Consider the following 23,500-nt stretch of genomic DNA (forward strand, 5'->3'; position numbering starts at 1 on the left):
AATTCCAATCAAACTCAAAGATCAATTTAACTTTGAGATTCTTGATTCATCTTCTAAATTCCAAATTCCAAATTCAAATTTCAAAATTCGAGGTCTAATTTGACTTTGAAATTCGTTTGTATATTCAAATTCTAAATTTCATTTTCCAAGTTCAAATTTAAACTTGGAAGTTCTTGATTCATCTTCTGAATTTAACAACTCCAATTCCCCTTTAGGATCCAGAATTCGATCTACATTGGATCTCAGACTTCAGATCCAAATCCATCTTAGGATCCAGAGTCAAAACTCTACATTGGATCTCAGACTTCAGATCCAAATTCATCATAGGATCCAGAACCCAATTCTACTTTGGGTCTTAGACTTCAGATCCAAATCCCTCTTAGGATCCAGAGTCCAAACTCTACATTGGATCTCAGACTTCAGATCCAAATTCATCTTAGGATCCAGAACTCAATTCTACTTTGGATCTCAGGCTTCAGATCCGCTCCATTTTAGGATCCAAAACCCAAGTCCATCTTGATTTCTAAATCTCGGATCCCATTCTAGGATCCGGAATCCAATTCCAATTCTAGATTTCAAATCCATCTTCAGATCTAATCTGAATCTCCTAAATCCATTTTTATTCTTAAATACCATTTGATTTCTCAGATCCATTTTAAATTTCAAACTTCAAAATCTAAATTCAATTCCATCTCAAGTATTCATTTCCTTTCCTAAATTCAAGTTCAAATTCAAAGTCCATTTCCGACTTTGATACTTCATTTTCAAAAGCTTCAAATCATTCTTTCACAAAATCAAGATTCATTCTTCCAACTCGGATTTACTTCAAAGAGTTAGAACTTATCTGATCTATCTCAAGTTCTAAGTTAGATTCAATCATTTTTCTTCATTCCCTTACCAAGTTCATCTCAGAATACTTGAAAAATTTCAAAACATCTTTCAAAAAGAGCACACATCTTTGCATTTGCACAAGCATGATTCTTTGTGCATCTAGACTTAGGATAAATTCTTAGATAATTTCTTAGCAAAGCAAAAGGCATAAATTCGACCCTTGGTTCGATTACCCCTGGTAAAGGCGCCAGGAACGGTCGAACCTCGTACCGACGAGCGAATCCCGTCTCCCAGTTTTCCCGCAAATATTTCAAAAACGGAGGCGAGTAATCTTTTAAATCTTTTCAAATCAAGGTCAAGTGAGACCGCGCAAAATAGTTCCTCTTCTCTCTCTCTTTCTTTCTTTCTTTCTTTCTTTTCTCTTCTCTCCTTCTTTTCTTTCTTTTATTTTCCTCCCTTCAAAAAGGAGGAAAATAGAGGTTAGAAAAGGAAAAGAGAAGAGAGATAAACCACAAGAGAGGAAAAATTTTGCGATGATCACACTATGCCTATTTGATTTTTAGTATGAGCAGTTCCTTGGCAGAGGGTAGATCTGGCAGTACATGGTATGTGCTGACAGACCATGCCAGGTCCAGCCGTTCGGTTGGGCAGGCCTTGGCCCTGCCAGGCCAGCCAGTCTGGCTTGGTCCATGCCAAGCAGCTCTATGCCGGGCCCAGCATGAAAAGTTCAGAAAAAAAAATTTAAACAAAAAAAAAATTTTACTTTAGCACATGCTGGGTTGACTGGCAGCCCAACCGAACTAGGTTCGGCTGGCCTACCAAGCCCTGGTGGCTGGTACACAGGCCCGGACTGGGCATGTGTAGGGGCTGCCAGACCAGCCGTCTGAGTTCGGCTGGGCTGGAGCCAAGCCCCAACCAACTGGATTGGCTGGGAGTAGTTGGTTACTTTTAAAAAAAAATATATATATATATATATATATATATATATTCTTATACAAGTTTTTACCTATTAAATTGCCCAAATGTTTGGTATGATATTCACACCTGGGATGTTATTACATGTCCAAATTTTCGTTTGAGCAATATTCTGATTTATACCGGACCAACCATATGGTTTGACATGCAAATCTCAGATTTATGAAATTTTACATGTGCCAACAAATGATAGACTATGCCTAATCGAAGTATGATTATAAAGTGCTTATATAATAATTGCATGAGTGTTCCCATGTTAGATTAAAATGATAGCATGCATTTGACATGAATGTGTTGTAAATGAACATGCATAAGAATATTGTTGTTTCATGCACATTTCTGTATTGGCATACATGATTGCGCATAGAAAGGCATGTGGAATGAATGCATAATGGCATGTGATTCATGATTTTTGCATGAGAATGCATAGATGATAAAAAAGGATCATCATGGGTTGTGCAAGCCTCGAGCATGTGTTGCTCTTTGTTTGAGATGTTCTTATGCTTTGTAAAAATCAAATGTGATATTATTGTTCTAATTGCATTGTTCTATTGATGCCACGGGTGAACCATGAAGAGCTTCGCACGTGGATATGCGAACTTATGTTATTAATTTTGCATGGTGAATTGCAATAATGAAAATTGATATTAATAACAAGATAAATAAAAAGAACAGTGTAATTTACGTTCCCTTGATGTTCCTTCTGCAGAAAGGTAATCTTGGGCTTAGCGGTTTTGGGGAACCGTGAGGATACTAAAACTTTGTGTGCGTTGTTGTTGCTCCTGTAATAACCTCAATTTTTATAATTTTTATTTGAAAATAACAGGTGTTTTTCCTATTTTGGGCCTCGGATCCGTTATCGGATCCATAAAAGAATCCATAAATAACCCACAAAGGGGCGTCAAGTTATACTGATAATAGTAATTTTTAATTAAATAAATAATTAATAGTATTTATAAGAAGAAAAATAAATAAAGTTTAGTATAGAGGGTCGGACCCACAATTGGATCCACGAATCCAACTGAGGATCCGGCACTCATAGGCGAACCGGGTCCATTATTAAAATGGACCCAGCATCGCGGGTCACGGGCTCGGACCCGGACCCGAGTTCTTTTTAAAAGGGGCAACCCGATAAGGGTTGCCCGATAAAGCCTAACAGGAAAAAGGAAAGGGGGGAAGGGGGGGTTACTCAGGGCGTAACCGACCTCCCCCATCTCGGCCTGAAGGGGGGAGGGGTCTTGCTCGATAAGAGGGAGTGGAGAGGGGACTCTCTCCACTCAGTCCCTCATCTCTCTCCCTCGTCTCTCTCGCTCTCTCTGTCTGTGTGCGTGCGTCGGAGGAGAGGAGGTCGCCGGCGAGATCTCGGCCACCAACAACCACGACAGCAGCTGTGAGTGGAGTTTTGGCCACCAGCCACCACCGAAGACCACTGCAGTAGTGAGGAGCGTCAGCCGCAGCCCTGCTTTCGCGATTGCCGCCGTTGATCGCCAGAGAAATCTTCAATAAGGTACGGTGCTTCTTGGATTTTGGGTGAGGAATCGAACAAGGGTTCGATTCCGTGCGATGGTTTGAGATGAGTTCTTGGAAAACCCTTCCTGGGGCTATTCTTTTTCTCAAGAATCATGGGGTTTTCAGTTTCTTTTAGATTTGGGGATGATTGACAAAAACCCCAATTCAGTCGAAATTGGTCTTACCAACAACTGTCTGCTTGTTTTAGTTTTAGTTGAAATATTTAATTTTTTATCAGTATCATTAGCTTGCTAAAAGATTGCATTGGATAAATCAACATTTGCTTTTTCTAGTCTTTCGTACTTTCACCTTGAACATTGTCTAATCCATAAATTTCATATTATAGTAACACAAAAGAATACTACGAATGCCTATGTCAACAAACATATATAGTATTCAGAAAACCTACTTTAGAAGTCGCATACTAAAGGCCATTGGAGGACTCTAGGATTATATGGTGCCAATATTGTTTGTAAGGAAAGGGTAATAAAACCGGGGACTCCATGTAGTTGGTAGGAGCTGTCAGTGCACGTCTCCTTGTGAGGGGACGTTGCAGGTTCAAACCCCAGTGGTTCGATGAATAATAACTGGTGGGGTCTGCCTAACCCTCCTTACTTTTTGGATTGTATTTAAATTTCTTGTTAAGTTGATGATGCAGAAATTTGATTGTTGATCTTTTGATGACAAAGAAATGGCTAGCTGAAATGTCTATTTTGACCAGCGTTAGAACCAGTTATCATGACCATTGTGCAGTTTTTGACAATTTTAGTCTTGTTGTTTTGTTATAAGTATTGAGTGGAAGGATAGCATAAGATCATGGGTTGTGTGGAACCCTGCCAAGCCCAGCCGAACGGTGCTGGACTATATTTTTACAAAGGAAAATATGGTAAATGACATTTCCTAAACTGTCCATGCTTGTGGACAAATGACAGGTCGATTGAATTCTTGTTCATGTATAGTATGGCTCATATGGAAGCTTAGCTTAGCACTTTAGTTTTTGCAGAATACTAGCTAATCGTGTTAGACCTGGCTATTTGCATACAGGTGAATGGAAATGCTAATATGCTTAGACTTGATTTGTTGTGCTTGATTTGGATATCATTGTCTAGTTGTTTTCATGGGCATGAGCAATCATGAAACTAATGCTTTATTGCTTGAATCTACATGCATGGGTGTTCACATGATATAATAAAATCAAGGAATGACAACGTACATTTGGTATAAATACGTGAATCCTTGCGCATGAATCTTTGAAATCGTGCTTGTGAATGTTGTTGTTTTATGTCCCTGGTTATATTGGCATATATGGATGTGCATTTGGAAACACTTGTCGTGGAGATTTATGCTTTCACTTGACTATTATGACTATGGTACGCATGAGTGTGAGCATGATTCAATTATTAGTAAGTCTTCTTGAACATGTACACTTGATTTATATGGGAAATGGTACATGTACACTCACACACTTAAAGAAACCATGGATTGGTTAAGACCCATATGTGATGTAGGTAACACACACATATTGAAAATGCATATGAATGAATTATGACATGCATATGTTTGGGTTTATATTTGCATGAATATATATGTTGTTTGGCATTTTGGCTTAGTGTTATGAGTGAAACACTACTTGGTTTTATTATGTGATGCACCGATGGCCTAATTGGACCATCACCGGCCTGGAGAGCCGTGGGTTTGATTTTCTTTTATTTATGTTTTTAACTGCATCACTTAAACCACATAAGATGGTTTGGCACTTTACTACACTGTTCTACTGGTTGATACGGGCTGGAGTCCCGAATGGGTCCCCGCAAGGGAGGATGCGGGTTTTTCACTTTACTTTTGCATATGTGTTGCAAACTTAAAGAAATTGACTTAATTAAAAATATAATGAATAAGAACAGTGTAATTTACATTCTTGGATATCTCATCTGGAGTATGAGAATCTTAGTTATCCGGTTTTGGGGAGACTGTGAGGATACAAAAACTCTGTGTGTGTTGTTGCCCCTGAACCCGATATTGAGGTTCTTCTCTTGGCCACGGTTTTAGGGAGAGTCCGCCACTTTACCCGGGAGTGGTGTGTTAGTCACAGCTGTGAGTTTATGGTACCAAGGAAGTGGCACTTGTGGGCGTGGGGTATCCCTTGTGTCCCCGACATTAGATGTGGAGGTCTAATGTTCCGAAGGTGATTCGGTCGAGGGCTAAATTTTGAACCCAGTAATAAATTACAAATTGTGTGTTAAGCTACCCTAGGAACCTACCTTGACCTCGGGGTTTGTACCCGTTTGGTGTATCCATGGGCAACGGTAATTAAAAAGAGAAACTTAAAGTTGTATGCATTTAATAGGGCATGCATAAAGGAACAAAAGACTTAAATGGAAGATAATAAAATGATTCATGCATTGCACAAAAGTCATGCATTTTCCTGTTATGCATTAGATCATGCATACTCTGATGATTCATTTAATCAATACATGATGGTAAGTGTTGAATGTTTATTTCTTGTTGCATGCTGAAGTCTTAGTACATGCTACTGCTTTACTGTCTTTGCATGTTTAGCATTTATGATTGTTGCATGAATAAATTCACAAATGCTATAAACTGTCCTGTATGTATTTCCCTCAATTGTTGCATAATATCTTATCTTAACTCTTTATCTCACTTGTTTCATTAAGAGGTAGTTGTGCTCAGGATTTCGATTCTGACACCCTACTTCATTGGTTTTTCGCAGGAACAGGTGATCAGTGAAGTCGACAGCTATTGTAAGGGCGCGGGAGTCAAAATGAGTTTTGACAGTTTCCTTTGTGGACAGAGTGACTCTTTATTTTGGTTTTTCAGTCTAGTGTTCTTGTTATTTGCTTATGGTCATCAGTGGTTACATTACTTTCTGTTGAGTCAAACACTTTATATTTGAGATTAGTTCTTAATTCATGAATAAAGGTATTGGTTAGTTTATGGATGTTAATTGCAAGTTCTTTTGTGGTTTGTGGCTATCCAGTTGGAATTGGAACAGTGAGGACCCCGGGTCTCTGGGAAGTTTTCCGCACTATTTAAAAAAAAAAATCCGCATTTTCAAAGGGGATGAGTTGGGGTCGTTACAGCTCCTGAACCCGATATTGATGTTATTCTCCTTAGCACGATTTTAGGGAGAATCCGCCGTTTTGCCTGGAGGTGGTGTGTAGACACAGTTGTTATTTTTGTATAGCAAGAAAGTGACACTTGAGGATTTGGATGTCCCTGGTGTCCCCGACATTAGATTTGGATGTCTAATGTTCCAAAGGTTGTTTTGGTCGAGGGCTAAGTTTGGAACCCAGTAATAAAATAAAAATTGTGTGTTAAGCTAACCTGAGAACCTAACTTGATCTCGGGGATTTTACCTGTTTGAAGTATCTGCGGGCAACGTTAATTAAAAAGATGAACTTAAATTGTATTCATTTAATAGGGACACGTATATGAAACGAAAACTCTGATAAAAGATAATAATTTATTCATGTATGTGCACTAAAATTATGCATATTCCTACTATACATATTAGATCATGCATAATTACTTGTTCCCTTAATTGTAATATATTGGTGATTGCATGATATTTGTTCACTAATGCATGTTAAATGTCTTTATTGTTAAATTTGTGATCAATGATGTTTATTAAATTGTTCCCTCTTAATAATTGTGCCCTAATGCATGAATAGTTAATTGAGTTATGAATTTGTCATAATTGTATCTCTCTAAAATATTGCATGAATCTTATTTATATTTTTTTTACTTGTTTGTTTCATTAGAGGGATTCGTACGCAAGATTCTTTGGATGTAATAACTGAAACTTTTATGTGAATTGTTATGCGATTAAGTAGAATTTATGCGTTTTGGGCTCAGGATCCATATAAGGTAGTGGGTGATTTGGGTTTGGACCCACGTTGGAGCCAATCAACTCCAAAAATGGATCCATTACCCGGCTTCATGTGGATCCATGTGGATCTGTCACTCACGGATGACCCAGATCCATGTAGATCTGCCACGCATTTGTCGATCCGGATCCACGTTAGGGTGGATCCGGCATTGCGGGTCATGGTTCGGACCTGGACCCAGGCTTTGTTTTATAAAACACACGAAAACAAGAATCGTGCCTAGGGCACGATTCTTGCAAAATTGAAAGGGGAGGGCGAGGTTACAGAGAGCGTAACTGACTCCACCTTTCGCTGAGGGAGAGCCTTCGTTCGATAAAGGGGAAGGGAGAGGGTCTCGCCCTCTTTCTCTCACGCTCTCTTTCTCTCGTTCCACCTCTCTCGGCTCCCTTACAATGGAGTAATCGATGTCGGCAACCTCGCCAACCGCGACAACCACCTTCTCCTCACCGAAACAACATCGCGGCTGTGGAAATAGCAGGCCGACCATCGACAGCAGCCTCCCGATCGTGCCCTTCACGGCGGCAGGAGCAACCGGAGTCGGCCGACCATCGTCTCGCGATAGCGGTCTCCGATCGTCAGAAAGAACACCGAAAAAAGTAGGATTTCTGCACTTTTCTTGTTTGGTGTTGATTGTATCTTGTGTGTTGTGGGTCGGTCAAGAAAAGGGGAAGAAATTTCTGTTAAACCCAAAATGTGTGATTTGGGGGTTTCTGGTTTTTATGCAAGAAAAGGGAACCGAGGGTTCAATTGAGTCTTGGCTGTCGGAAAACCAGTCAGCGAATTGAGGGGTTTTGGTAATTGCAACATCCAACGAATAAGAACCACCGAAGTATTTCTTGATCGGTGGGTCTTGGGTCGGCAGGTTGTGTTGGATGTCCAAGAAACCCTCGGATCAATTCTCTAATTTGGGGATTTTTGGTATTGAACAAAGAAACCCCAGATTTGAGGGGGGGGGAAGGGGTTCATTGGCTATTTGTTTTATTCATCCCTATTCTATCTCATGCTTCTATAATGCAAGATTAGTGATCTGGAACTTCATATTATTTTCGTAAAGATGGTTGGTAAACAAGATGAACGAACCAAACAAGGGTCGTTCGAGCTCAGATTGTTTACAGCCACATGGGGTTCGAAATTGATTCATATGGACTGTTGCGAGCCGTTCCAATTTGAACTAAACCAAGCCACGAGTTGCTCAGTTTGTTTATCTTCCCTAATTCTGGGTATTTGAGATACAACCACTTGTATGTCTTGCTTTAGTTGATATCATAAGATGTATTAAATAGGTGGTTCAAAATGTTGAAAATAGACTAAGTGTATTTCTCTCAGTCATTTCCTAAAAAATTTGGGTTAAGATTTTGGTGCGTTACAGTTATGATATCAGAGCATTGGAACACTAAATCAAAGATCACGGTCGTGCCATACCCTGCAAGCGCTCTGTAAGTATAATTTATTGTGTTTTGTTATTGGTCATGTTACTGGTACTTTTTATTATGATGCTTATATTAGCATATAGATGATTTCACGCCTACATAATTTTATATTGTAGATGATTGCATTATAGATGATTGTCTGAAGGAATCTATTATAATGGTATAGCATGATTGATGTGTGTATCATGAATATTCGACTAAATCTCTTAGAAGACATGTGTGTGTATTTCACGTCGAAATCATCGAATGTGATATGATGTCAGGATTATCAAAGCACATGAAATGCTGAAATGATCTAAATGTCTTAGATGCATATATGATTTGAATCATGTGTGCATAACTCGAAATACGTAGAAGTTACGTACCTCAATGTTTAGTTGATTTTTGATATATTCAAGATCACATTGTGTAGAACTCATGTTTTGGTTACAGATGCTTCGAGGTTAAATTTGAAAATACAATGTTTCTGGTGGCAATGATATGATGCATAGGATAATATGCTTCTGTATGAAAGGATTGAAATGCCACGTGAATTGAAATTTTTGAAAGCATATGATATATGCTTAAGTTCAATAATGAACTAGGATTCATGGAACCTTATTGGGGAAATGTGTGATTTTGTGACTTATGTGCCATATTAAGTGATGATGTCTATTGGTGATATGTATGTTCGTGCCAATATTTGTGGCTATCGACCTTGAAAGCGGTCATTTGTATATATCACTATTTTGGCACTTGTTGAGGATCCTTTTCTGCAAAGGATTATCTGTGAGGGTATGTATGACTAAGACCAGGTGATCCGACGCGGATCTTGTTAATCTTTAATTAATAAAGAGTTATGGTAAATGGTGAAGATTCTCAAAGATTGATGGAGATAGCATGTCATGAATTAATAAATTTGACTTTAGTTGTAGCAGAATCTGATCGTTATAGATTTTAAATCTTGATATAATGGCATGTTTGTGTCATTGGTAGATAGAAGGGCCACTCCGTGAGAGATTCTCGACCTTGATTTGAGGTTATGTTTGGATTTTCTGCGAAAGGATAAGGCCATTTCGAGAAATAAGAATAAGTGGAAGTTATTCAGGACAAAGAGTCTCTTAGAAATTTCGGGGACGAAATAATAATAGAAAATTTTATGCGAATTGTTATGCAATTAAGTAGAATTTATGCATTTTGGGCCTAGGATCCATTACCAGGATCCATATAAGGTAGTGGGTGATTTGGGTTTGGACCCACATTGGAGCCAATCAGCTCCAAAAATGGATCCATTACCCGACTCCATGTGGATGCATGTGGATCTGTCACTCACAGATGACCCAGATCCATGTAGATCCGCCACGCATTTGCCGATCCGGATCCACGTTAGGGTGGATCCGACATTGCGGATCATGGTTCGGACCTGGACCCGGGCTTTGTTTTATCAAAACACACGAAAACAAGAATCGTGCCTAGGGCACGATTCTTGCAAAATCGAAAGGGGAGGGGGAGGTTACAGAGAGCGTAACCGACTCCACCTTTCGCTGAGGGAGAGCCTTCGTTCGATAAAAGGGAAGGGAGAGGGTCTCGCCCTCTTTCTCTCACGCTCTCTTTCTCTCGTTCCACCTCTCTCGGCTGCCTCACAGCAGAGTAATCGATGTCGGCGACCTCGCCAACCTCGATAACCACCTTCTCGTCGAAACAGCATCGCGGCTGTGGAAACAGCAGGCCGACCATCGACAGCAGCCTCCCGATCGCACCCTTAACGGCGGCAGGAGCAACCGGAGTCGGCCGACCATCGTCTCGCGATAGCGGTCTCCGATCGTCGGAAAGAACACCGGAAAAAGTAGGATTTCTGCACTTTTCTTGTTTGGTGTTGATTGTATCTTGTGTGTGTTGTGGGTCGGTCAAGAAAAGGGGAAGAAATTTCTGTTAAACCCAAAATGTGTGATTTGGGGGTTTCTGGTTTTTATGCAAGAAAAGGGAACCGAGGGTTCAATTGAGTCTTGGCTGTCGGAAAACCAGTCAGCGAATCGAGGGGTTTTGGTAATTGCAACATCCAACGAATAAGAACCACCGAAGTATTTCTTGATCGGTGGGTCTTGGGTCGGCAGGTTGTGTTGGATGTCCAAGAAACCCTCGGATCAATTCTCTAATTTGGGGATTTTTGGTATTGAACAAAGAAACCCCAGATTTGAGGGGGTGTGAACACCTCAAATTTTTCAAAATCTTTAAATATCCCCTTTTTGCCCCTGATTTCATTTTCTGAGCAATTGAGTCACTTTTAAATCTAAATTCCAGTTCATTTCTCAAGTTTTACTGAAATTGAATTCATTTTATATATCTGACTTGATTTCGGATCTGGATCCATTGTCCAGATCCAAATCTAAGTCTTGTTGTCCAACTTTTAAATAAAAATTACAGAAAAAACCAAAAATAGTTTTTAAATAGCTCGGACAGTCCATCCGGCATCCGTTTGGATCCATCGCGTTGTATCTCTCGATTCGAGTTTTAAAACTCAAACATTTTCTCAAAACTTGGGTCCAAACACATTCTTCTGAAGAATTTTCCCCAAAATGGCCTGAAATTCTCGAAAAAACACTTTTGTAAATATTTCTCAGAAAAATACAAAAAATTAGTGTTTAATCTTTGTTTTCTCGTAAAATCGTAGATTTTTATTTCCAAAAATGCAAAAAAATGAGAAACAACAAAAAAACCAAAATCAGAAAAACTATGCGAGGAACAAGTAGTTTTTAAACCTCTTTAAATTGGTTTTTTTCTAAAAAATGCTTTTAAAGCCACTTTTTGAAAAATACTTTTTTAGGGGCCTTCGTTTTGGAAAAATTAGAAAGATGCAACGGCTCCCTCCCATTCCCACCATTGATCTTCAACAAACCTCCCTGGGGTCTCCCTCAACCTTTCATCGTCAACCAAATCCCCCTCTCTCGAATTCTCCTCTTCCTCTTTAAAAAGGGAAAGCACACCGGGAGAAGAGGCATCCATTAACGCCCGCATCCGGCATCCATTACAATCCATTTTCCTTATCCTTCCACTGCATATTCTCGATCCATTTTCATCCATTTTCCTCATCCTTCCACTGCATATTCTCGATCCATTTTCATCCATTCCTCATCCTTCCACTGCATATTCTCAAGCCATTCCATCGATCAACTTCATCCACTCTCCTCTGCAAGCAAACTTGAGGTCAATTTCCCTTTGGCGCCTCCGCTACCATCATTTGAAGAAGACCAATCTCGCAATAACCAGAGGTAAACGTTTCATCTCCCCCCTTTTTCTTTCTTCCTTCTTTTCATTTCTCTGGTTTTTCTCTTGATTTTCAATTTTGGGACTCCATTGACGCATCCTCCATAACTCTGATTTACATATAGCAAATTCAGGCTATGGAAAAGCAATATCAACGGAATCTCTGATTCCTATATGTATATTTTTTTTTTAATCTTTCTTCTCTCTTTTCTTAAAATTTCTTTAGGATTAGATAATTTGAATATCAATCCGTCTGATACCTTCTCTTTGTTTCATATCATGCTTTCCCTTTCTGTAGATTTTTTTTTATTTATCTCTGAGGTTTATATTGGGTTATATATATGGTATTTGATCTTCCAATTTCAGCAGTATTTGATGGTATTTCTGTCCATTCGGTTAAATGAATCCCTCACTTGTGTTTTTCCAAAGGCTGCACTAAGGAGAGTGAGATATGTAACATTTATTTTCAATTCCTTATGATTTAGTTCTCCTTGATGTGGTCATGGATTCTCGGCTAAATAGGATTATTTGCCTGCGTTTCTGAAATGTGGAAATAATTAAAGAGATTAAATATGTAAGAAGACATAGAAGGAGAATGGTTTAGTTAATTATGTTCTTGGTGATCTGGATGAGACGTCACAGACGACATCTTCCTGTCCAAATGAATGGTTGCTACAAGATATACCTTCTGGTAAGTTGTTCAGTTATGACTCTGCATTTCCTTAATTGTATGAAATAACTTTTCACGCATCCTTCAATGACATCAGATCATCTATTCCCCTTGCTTTAAATTGCTATATCTTGGTTTTAAATGTCTTCATCCATAGGTTTAGATCCTTGTCATGACTGTATATTTTCATACTTGCTACTTCCTGTGTAATACTACAACAACATAACCACCTCACCAGGCTGAATTTGTCAGCCCATACATCTTCTCCATCCCAACGTCCATATCCCTTTTTTTTTTATCTCCCAACATACTATGAACCCTGCAGAAAGCTCAAGGTTAAAACTGAAGACATCAATAGGCACACTCATGCTCTGGTTCACAGAACATGTTGGGAGCCGCCTGCTATAGGAGATCTTCCTGACAGCTGCTATCGTGAGAATAAAAAGGTAGCTTTGATTACACGAGTTTTGGGTATGAAATAGGGCAGATCTCAGAATTATGGTGAACGTCAATAAGTTATATTTGAATTGTTGTTCATATATGACCGATCATGAACTCTCATTTTGTGGTGTGTCCATCAAGGCCCATCCAGTGAATCTGCCAAGAGTTGATCAGCAGAATTGCTTTGTTGGGGTATTTGAACAATAGACCATGGTTCAACTGCAACTGCGTTAACAGACACACTATTATAAAAAAAAAAAATCTCTTACTAAGCCCACGAATAGCTCACACTTTCTCATCCATTATGACATCAGTACTCTGTAGATGGCTAAGCTTAACAATGAATTTGGTTTTATTTAATGTCATCCTGCATTCACATAATTAGTTCCCTTCTTATAAATTAGATAGCATCAGCCCGGTTTTCTTACTTTCACTAGTTATTCATGATTAGACATTGAGTTCATCAAGTTAATTACATTAGCTTGTATCTTATATACCTTTTTCGGCCCTGTATTAGTTGAGTTGCATTAAAAGTTCACTGGAATTATCTTATTCTATTGATCATCATCTGTTTTTCTGCACATTTTTGGTCAGGTGTTTGGACCTCTGATGTAATACTGAATTCACGTTTTGGCATTAATGTTTATCCTGATAGGTTGAAGTAGTTTACTTGTTTTGTTTTCTTATACTATAGATCTGCAAAAGTATGACTCCTTTCGGATGTTTTCATAACCTTATGTTATCTTTAATAGGGGTTTAGGGAAAGAAGTGTATTTCTGTCTATATGGATAGCCTCATAAGTACGATCTCCATTGCCCCTGTACACATCCATTTCCACTTTACTATCCACCTACCAGCATTCTTCACATTCCCTTCTTCACAGTCTTCACTTGTATACCCTCACTGCACTTTCCCCTGTCACAACCTGTCCTTTCACAACAGATAACATCGTGGCTGCCTTCCCCACTTCACTACAATATATGCAGACATTCACTATCAGGTCCCAGCCATCTCCTGCATTTGCAGCAGTGGCCTCTCCTATGCTACCCGCATTTATACATACCCCATTGCTTAACCCACAACTTCCCTTTGTCTTACCTTCCCTTGCTCCTTTCACTACTACAATTGCCCTGGCAACTCACAGTAGACGCGCCTGGGCACGTTTCTTACCAGCTGTCACACGTTGCTTTAATCATATTTAACCCAACTATTACTCAGCATTATGCCCATTTTTAGCATCTATATTGTCCAGTATACAGCGTATAGCACCCAGCCACTTGCTGCAATTGCAGCGACATCAACACCTTGCCCTCATCTTCATTACAGTCTAGGCCCTCACACCCTGTGCACTACTGCAAATTATACAACCTATATTGTTGTATCCTCACAATCACATACTATCTACTGCTCTTACCTGTTTCTTCTACAGCAATATCCATACTTTTTTGCTCCTGCACCCTCTTCATTTCACAGCAGCCACCACTATGCAGAAAATCATCTACTTCGTATACTGGCTACATTTTGCAGCTACCTGCCCTCGTTACAGCGGATGTCTACAGCCTCACTGTTGTACACCACCAACCACCAGCACATATCTTACGTGGAAGGCTCATTCCTTTCCCACAGTTGTATGGCCATTTTAATGGTTGTCATTACTTTCTTTGTCTTCCATATATATATATAAATATCTATGTATTTACACCCATCATCACATATGCTCTCTCTCTCTCTCTCTCTCTCTCTCTCTCTCTATATATATATATATATATATATATATATATACATTGCCTACATAAATGTATACCAGTTTTTAATATAACATCCGTCTATTATGTGTCCTGTGCTAACTCTGTTTTGCAGGAAGATATAAGAAGCTTGAATGTCTCTTTTGGACTAAAGATTTCTGATATTTGCAATTCAAAGTTGTAATAAATTAGGTATAAATGAGAAAATTTACAGCTTTTAGATAGAATGAATGAGCATTGTAAATGTCATAAATTGCTTGTTTTTATACTTTTTGCCTTCATTTCTCAAAAATTTCACAAATGGTGAAGCATGAATGGCACGTGCACCATTTCGTAAGAGGTAATTATTCCTAAGTTGATGATTTACATCAATGGTCATAGTCAAGATGTAAACAAAACTTAGTGTTTTTATCTTTTATGAAATAACACTAGATCCACACTGGATCCTTTTTTTTCAAAATTCATTATATTTTTCTTAAATATTTTCCTCTTTTATCAGAGTTTAGTCTAAAAATTGATTCAATAGATATATCAATAGCCATAGTCAGGATATATTGAGAATTAATTTTATTTTAAACTCTGTAAAAGCACCAAAAGGTATTTTATTCTTCATTTGAATTTAGATATGATTATTATATAATACATTCAATGACCATAGTCAGTAATGTATTATATCATTAATCTTATTTACATTCATTTAAAGAATGGAATATGATTTCTAAATCCAATTTCAAAATTATTTAAATTCATTCATCATTTAGGATAGAATTGCATCATATTTTCAAAATTCTTTTAAAAAACCCAAGTGATTTTGAACATTTTTTCTTCAAATTTCTATTTCAAATTTCAATTCTCAAAGTCCAATTCGACTTCGGAATTTCAAAATCGTTTTATATTCAAAATCTAAAATTCCAATTCAATTCAAAATTCAATTTCAAAGTTCAATTTAACTTTGAAGTTTCTGATTCATTCTCAAAATCAAAATCAAGTTTATCTTCTTATCTTCAAAATCAATAATCACAGTTTGAGATTGATTCACAACAAAATTTAGAACATCTTTATACAAGGTTTGTTGAGTAGGATAGGCTTGCAAACAATGTAGTGTTTTTTGTTCTCAAAGTTTATATGAAATCATTAATTTTGTCCTGGTAGCATAATCCATACAAAGTACCATCATGTTGGTATGTGTTACCCATTAAATATTCATTTTCATTGTTAATTTTTTTTTTCAAGCTTTGTTAGCATAGCTGTTTTTCCAATTCATTATGTTATGAAATTCAGTGACATACTGTTTTTACATGTCCAGCTTGGTGATCTTATCATCATGTCATTATAAAACATATGCATATTGTTAAAATTCATACATAGTGGTTTTTGTCAGTTAAAGTTAGACACGGCTTTACCAAAACCGCAAGGCTGCAGTTTTGATAATTTTTTTATTTTTCATTGAATCAAAGTCATCCCATGTGTAGATTGTTCATTTTCAGGACTATCCTTAGTTATTGAATAATTATTGTTGCAAGCTCATGGTTTTATCTTGTCATGATCATGCATATACAATTTAATGGCCATGCACCAATTTCATTAAAACATGATCAGATGCACCCATTGGTCATAAATGGGCTTTTTTATCAATAAGTGAGGAACTGAATAGTATTATTGCAGGTTAAAGGTTGGACCACTATTTATTTTTTATAATATATATATAATTTAAAAATAAAATTTAGTCTTATATAGGTTATCAAGGATCCTTGCCCACCACATTTTCCAACAACATTTCTTGTACATCAATAACCAATAGTAGAAAGCAGTAAATATCCAGGCATGCATGCAATCACAGATATTATGTTTTCATGTTTTTATTGAAAAGTATGTCACGCTAAAAATTATAAGAAAAATGTTACCCTTGTAGTAATGGTGACAACAGCAATAACTGGTTCAATTTCAGATAATTAAAAAGCAAAAGTTCCATAGAACTAAATGTTGGCCTACAATTTAGGACAAAAACACAAGTTTTACCTTCTCAATAGTAGCATAAATAGATCCATCAAGACCACACAAGTTAAGTTGCTCCATCCTGCCAGCAAATGAAGATGATTTTTTCTTGAGACTAAACAAAACAACCACATGAAAACAACCCAGAAGATGGATCTTTTTCCTCCACATGTACAATAGGCAAAGGCAAACTAAATATGGACATTCCTGGCAAAATGAAATCTTTACCTTTCAATGAAAGAACTTTTATTTATTTTATACTACTTGAATTAGTTCATTCGGATGTTTGGGGTCCGGCACCGATTATGTCAAAAGGTGAGCATGCATATTATGTTATATTTGTGGATGACTTCACTAGATATACTTGGATTTACTTGGGCATAAATCTAAAGTTTTGTTGCATTTTCAAGATTTTCATAACTTAGTGAAAAATAGATTTAATAACATATCTACCTTTCACTCAGACTCAGGGGAGAGAATTTTTATCCAATGAGTTCAAAATTCTCTTAGTTTACATGCCATTATACACCAAAAGATCTTAACCACACACACCACTACAAAATGATTTGGCAAAAAGAAAGCATAGACATATTGTAAAAAACAACAAGAACACTTCTTATTTCAAACCATGTATCTAAAATTTGTTGGGTTGAAGCCACTCTAAAGGTTGTATATCTTATCAATAGAATGTTATTTTCATTCTTGCAAAATGTATCTCCAATTGAGAAACTTTTTAAGATTGCATCCGACTATCCTAAATTAAGAGTTTTTTTATGTCAGTATTTTGTTTTATTCAACAAAAATGACAAACTCTCTCCTATGATAAAGTGGAGAGAAGCAATGCAGAGTGAGATGGATGCTTTGATGAAAAATCATACAAGGGAGATATCCTCTCGCCCCCTGCAAGAAAGACTGTAAAGAGTAAGTGGGTTTACACAATTAAATTCAAGGCAGTAGATAGATACAAAGCTATACTTGTGGCTAGAGGTTATAGTCAATCACATGAAGTTGATTATCATGAAACATTCGCTCTAGTGGCTAAGCTAACCACAATCCAAATTCTTAAAATCCTTGCAGCTCACAAAGGATGGGACATTCACCAGTTGGATGTAAAAAATACTTTCCTACATGGATCTCTAACAGAAAAGATATGTGTCTTTTCCTCTAGGATTTATTCTTTCAAAGGAAGAGGATAAGGTATGCAAATTAAGTAAAGCTATCTATGGGCTCAAGTAATCTCTAAGAGTGTGGTTTGAGAAGTTTAGTTTAGACATCATCTATGTCACATGGGTGCGGGTGCGGGTGCGGGTGCGGGCGCGAGTGCGGGTGCGGGTGCGGGGATTCGGCACTTCCAAAAAACCCGGGTGCGGGGGTGCGGCAGGGGCAAAAATGTAATATATATATATATATATATATAAAGGGGGTAGGGGAATAGGCGGGTTTTTTTTTTGCAGCTGTCAGCTGTCAGCACAGCAGCTGACAGCTGCAAAATAGTATTAATGGACCTTCAGCTGCATAATTTTTTTTAAAAAAAAATTCGAAGCCCATTTGGGCAAAATTTTTTTTTTTAAAAAAATGGACCTTAATGATCCTGGGTGCGGTCAACGCACCCAGGATCGGGTTGACCACACCCGGTGCCGCACCCGCACCCGCACCCGCGTCGACGCGGGTGCGGCACCCTCCTAGCCGAATCCCTGTGACATAGGTCATCATTTAGTATGAATATAGTAGAAGTGTGAATGTTCATACCCTCTTCATAAAAAGAGATGAGAAGATTTCTCTAAGAGTGTGGGTATGTAGATTGTTAAAATATAGTTATATATATATAATTGTATATATTGAGGTAATAGGCAATACCTATCAGGGGTATTTTGGTCTTTTTGTCTATGTAATAAAGTCTGTCCAATAGGGACAAATTTGTATATTCTTCTTTTATTTTTATTTTTCTTATTTTTGTCTTTGTATTAATGTGTAAGGGCAAAAGACCATAGAGACGTTGGGAGCTCCCCAAGGCCTCTCTCATGTATATATAGAGGAGGTCATCCCCCTCTCTGGTTAATGTTTTTCTTAAACATTTGTTAATTAATAAAGTCTTATTTTTATATTGTTTGTGTTCTCTTGATTGGCCATTAGTAGTCATTGTATGCACTTTTGTACTTGTGTGTTCTTTTATTGGCTTTTTCCCTTTATATTGTCACTTAGTGGACTTGTATTAGTGCTTAAGCACTTTGTTATTGTATTTTCGCTTATTTCATTACATGGTATTACAGCGTCTTGAGTTCTTGGACCTCGGAACGTGTTGTTCATGGTGATCAAGGGAATGTGTGCTGTTATCATCGCAAAATTTTTCCTCTCGTAATATTCTCTCTCTTCTTTCTCTTTTCCTTTCTAGCCTCGATTTCCTCCTTTTGAAGAGAGAAAATATAAGACAGAAAGAAAGAGAGAAGAGAAAAGAAAGAAGAGAAGAGAAAGAGGAACTCTTTTGCGTGGTCTCACTTGACCTTAAATTTTGAAAGTATTTGAGAAAATAACTCGCCTCCGTTTTGAAAATATTTGCGGAAAAACTGGGAGACGGGATTTGCTCGTCGGTACGAGGTTCGACAGTTCCTGGTGCCTTTACCAGGGGTAATCGAACCAAGGGTCGAATTCATGCCTTTTACTTTGCTAGGAAATTATCTAAGAATTTATTCTAAGTCTAAATACACAAAGAATCATGCTTGTGCAAATGCAAGGATGTATGCTCTTTTTGAAAAAGATTTTGAAATTTTTCAAGTGTTTCTGTTTCTAAGATGAATCTGATGATAGAGTGAAGAAATGGTTTCTAACTTGGAACTTAAGATTTAAAGTTCTAAGGTTTTGGAATAATCAAGAGCTTGGGGAAATAAATCTGGATTTGGAAAGAGATGATTTTAAAGTTTGAGATAAAAGAAAAAGAAAGGAAAATTCAAAGTCATAAATGGACTTTGAATCAGGATAGAGATGTAATTTGAATTTCAATTATACAGCTTGAAATTGAGATAAGATTTGAGAAATCAGAATAGAATTGATTTTTCAAGGTAAGCTTGGAATGGAATTCAGATTCGGAGATAGAATTTTGATTTTTTGATTTTTTGAATTTTTGGAGTTCAGAATGGAATTTTGAATCAAAGGTTTTGGACTCTAAATAGAGTTGAAATTCAAGATGAACTGAATTCTGGATTTGGGATCCTAAGGGAAATTTGGATCTGAAATATGAGATCTAGGATGGAATTGGATCCGAATGAATGGAATTCGGATCTGAAATCTGAGATCCGAAATGGAAATGAATTCTGGATCCTAAATGAAACTTGGATCTGAAGTCTGAGATCCAATGTAGAATTGGGTTCTGGATCCTAGAACGGATTTGGGATCTGAAATCTGAGATCCAAAGTGGGATTGAAATCTGGATCCTAGAATGGATTTTGGATCTGAAATCTGAGATCCAAAGTAGAATTGGGTTCTGGATCCTAAATGGAATTTGGATCTGAAATCTGAGAGCCAAATTGAAATCTGGATCCTAGAATGGATTTTGGATCTGAATCTGAGATCCAATGTAGAATCGGGTTCTGGATCCTAAAATGGATTTTGGATCTGAATCTGAGATCCAAGGTGAATTGGATTATGGATGCTAGAATGGATTTTGGATCTGAAATCTGAGATCCAAAAAGTGAAGATTGATACTTGGAAATCTGGATCCAATTTGAGATTAGGATCTAACTTTGGATTTTTGGAAATTTCAAAATTGATTTTGAGAATGATTTTCAAAGTCAAATTGGACTTTGAACTTGGAATTTTTATAAAATGAATCAAGTTGAATTTTAAACTTTGAATTTGATTTCAAAGTTTGGAAATGAGATAGAATTGAGATAGAAATTTGAAGAAGAGATATTCACAATCACTTGGATTTTTAAAAGAAATTTTTGAAAAGTATGATGCAATTCTATCCTAAATGATAAAATGAATTTAAAGAATTTGAATTTAAAATTTGAAAAGCTATTCTATTCTTTAAATGAATTAAAAATGAGGTTGAAGACATAATACATCCCTGACTATGGTCATTGAATGTATTATGTAATAACTACATTTAAATTCAAGTGAAGAATAAAATACATTTTGGTGCTTTTATAGAATTTAAAATGAAATTAACTCTCAATATACCCTGACTATGGCTATTGGTATATATATTGAGCTGATTTTAGATTAAATTCTGATAAAAGAGGAAAATATTTAAAGAAAATATGATGATTTTGGAAAAGGAATCCAGTGTGAATCCAGTGTTATTTTATAAAAGATAAAAATACTAAGTCTTGTTTACATCCCGACTATGGCCGTTGGTGTAAATCTTCAACTTAGGATTAATTTACAACTTACGAAATGGTGCACGTGCCATTCGTGTTTCACCATTGTGCGAATTTGAGAAATAAAGGCAAGAATGCATGAAAAAAGTAATTCATGATGTCTACAATGCTCATTCATTCTATCTAAAACAGGAGATGTAAATTCTCAATAAGGCCTAACTATTACAATACATAAAATCGAATTTACAACTCCAAATAATGACATTTTCTATATATTTCCTGCAAAACAACTGAGTTAACGTGAAAAATAGAAGAATAATGTCATATATCACATGGATATCTAAAAAAAAAAAAAGTGTCTATACACCAAGATGAAAAAGAAAAAAAAAAGGTGGAAAGGATATATATGTACCTATATACATATATATATGTATATATAGGTATATTCACATGTATATAAGTATATGTATTTATGTATAGGTGTATATACAAACAACAACAACAAACAACAACAACAACTACGCCTTCATCCCAAAACAATTGGGGTCAGCGATATGAACCAAAAAAGAAATTCATTTTGGGTCTTCCACATGAATCCTTTTCCTCCAATCATTTCTATCCAACGCCATGTCCTCGGTGAGGTTCAAAGCATTCATATCCTTTCCTATCATCTCCATCCAAGTCTTCCTAGGCCTACCCCGACCTCTTTTAACTAATATATTTTCCCATTTCTCCAACCTTCTAACTGGAGCATCATTAGGCCTTCGCCGAATATGTCCAAACCACCGTAAACGATTCTCTCGCATCTTATTTTCAATGGGTGCAACACCTACCTTCTTACGTATCTTTTCGTTCCGAATCTTATCTTTTATTGTATTTCCACACATCCATCTAAGCATCCGCATCTCAGCTACACTCATTTTTTGAATATGATGTCTCTTGGCAGCCCAACATTCCGTACCATATAGTAAAGCGGGTCTAATAGTCGTCCTATAAAACTTTCCCTTCAACCGCAATGGCATTCTACGATCGCACAGCACTCCAGTAGCACTTTTCCATTTCATCCAACCAACCTTTATCCTATGATTTACATCTCCATCAATTTCTCCATACTTTTGAATGATGGATCCCAAATATTTGAAATAATCATTCACCGGTATATCTTGCTCACCAAGCTTCACTACACTCCCATCACTACTTCGTTGCTTACTAAACCGACATTCCATATATTCAGTCTTACTCTCACTCAACTTAAAACCTCTAGCTTCCAATGTCTGTCTCCATAATTCTAACTTAGCATTAACCCCAGCTCTAGACTCATCAATCAAAACAATATCATCAGCAAACAACATACACCACGGTACATTTTCTTGAATTGATCTCGTAAGCTCATCCATCACTATCGCAAATAAGAAAGGGCTTAAAGCAGATCCTTGATGTAACCCAACCGTTATCGGAAAATTGGTTGTCACCCCTCCACAAGTGCGGACATAGGTGTATATACATACATATATATATATATATATATATATATATATATATATATATATATATATATATATATATATATATATATATATATACATGGGGGTATATACAATTGGGAGATGTGATGAGGAACAGATCATATCCAGGTTGCTGTAAGCAACCCTTTTAAGGTGATTTTATAGGTGGTTTGCAGGTAATGCCACAGCGAAAATACCTTCACTGGTCTTCTATTAACAACTGGATTACAATGATTCTTCTGTCAGGGCCAGAAATAAGCCCAATTGGAGGATGAGGATAGCAGCTTACCTATTTCATGATTTTTCCTAATGCAGGATCATGGGGCCTATGTATAAATAGAGAACAGTGATATGCGAAATGGTGTAACCTAAATGATGGCATGATAGGCAAGGGAAATGGGAGTGTGAAACATGTGCTGAGTGATATATGTTGTAGCAGATAGTAGAGATGGTGGTGAGCGTTAATGTGAGCATTGAATATGCTACAAATGCTAAGCACAAATGTAATTGACAGGTGGGTGCTAATAGGATATGCTGTGGGCAAGTATATAAATGCTGTTGTGAAGAAAGTGCAACAGATAAGTGTAATTGAAGGGAGGAATTTTCAATACTGAAATGTAGGTTTGCGACATTCTGGCCAGAAATGACTCGAGTCCCAGTTTGAATTACTAGTAGCCCACGACGGTTGCAGGTAAAGCTTTAGGAATGGCTTGAAACTCCATTTCGAGCAAACAGTTTATTACTGTAATGAGGTGTACCAGAGGATCTCTCTGATTCCAACATGGCTCAGTGAACCTCAAAAAGGCATAGCACAATATTATCAGTAAAATGGATACAATCTTGGTGAAATTCTAAATAATTTTATACACTTGTAACTCTCTAAAAGCAAAAGGTGGAGACCTGGCCAAGAAACTTCAAACAACAAAATGTTG

The 23,500-nt window shown here is 37.1% G+C and overlaps 1 protein-coding gene across 3 annotated transcripts in view; it reads right to left on the reverse strand.

Moving 5' to 3' along the window:
- Positions 1-23,500, reverse strand: part of LOC149814773 (uncharacterized) — a 246,661-nt gene that overhangs the window by 180,854 nt on the left and 42,307 nt on the right. For all 3 annotated transcript variants that reach the window (XM_089990247.1, XM_089990248.1, XM_089990249.1), the window contains one exon: positions 16,772-16,829. In XM_089990247.1, coding sequence (XP_089846373.1) covers positions 16,772-16,829 — 58 coding nt within the window. The remainder of the gene's footprint in view (positions 1-16,771; positions 16,830-23,500) is intronic.

Source organism: Nuphar pumila, chromosome 15 (assembly GCF_984573655.1).
Source record: "Nuphar pumila chromosome 15, dmNupPumi1.hap1.1, whole genome shotgun sequence".
NCBI lineage: Eukaryota > Viridiplantae > Streptophyta > Magnoliopsida > Nymphaeales > Nymphaeaceae > Nuphar > Nuphar pumila.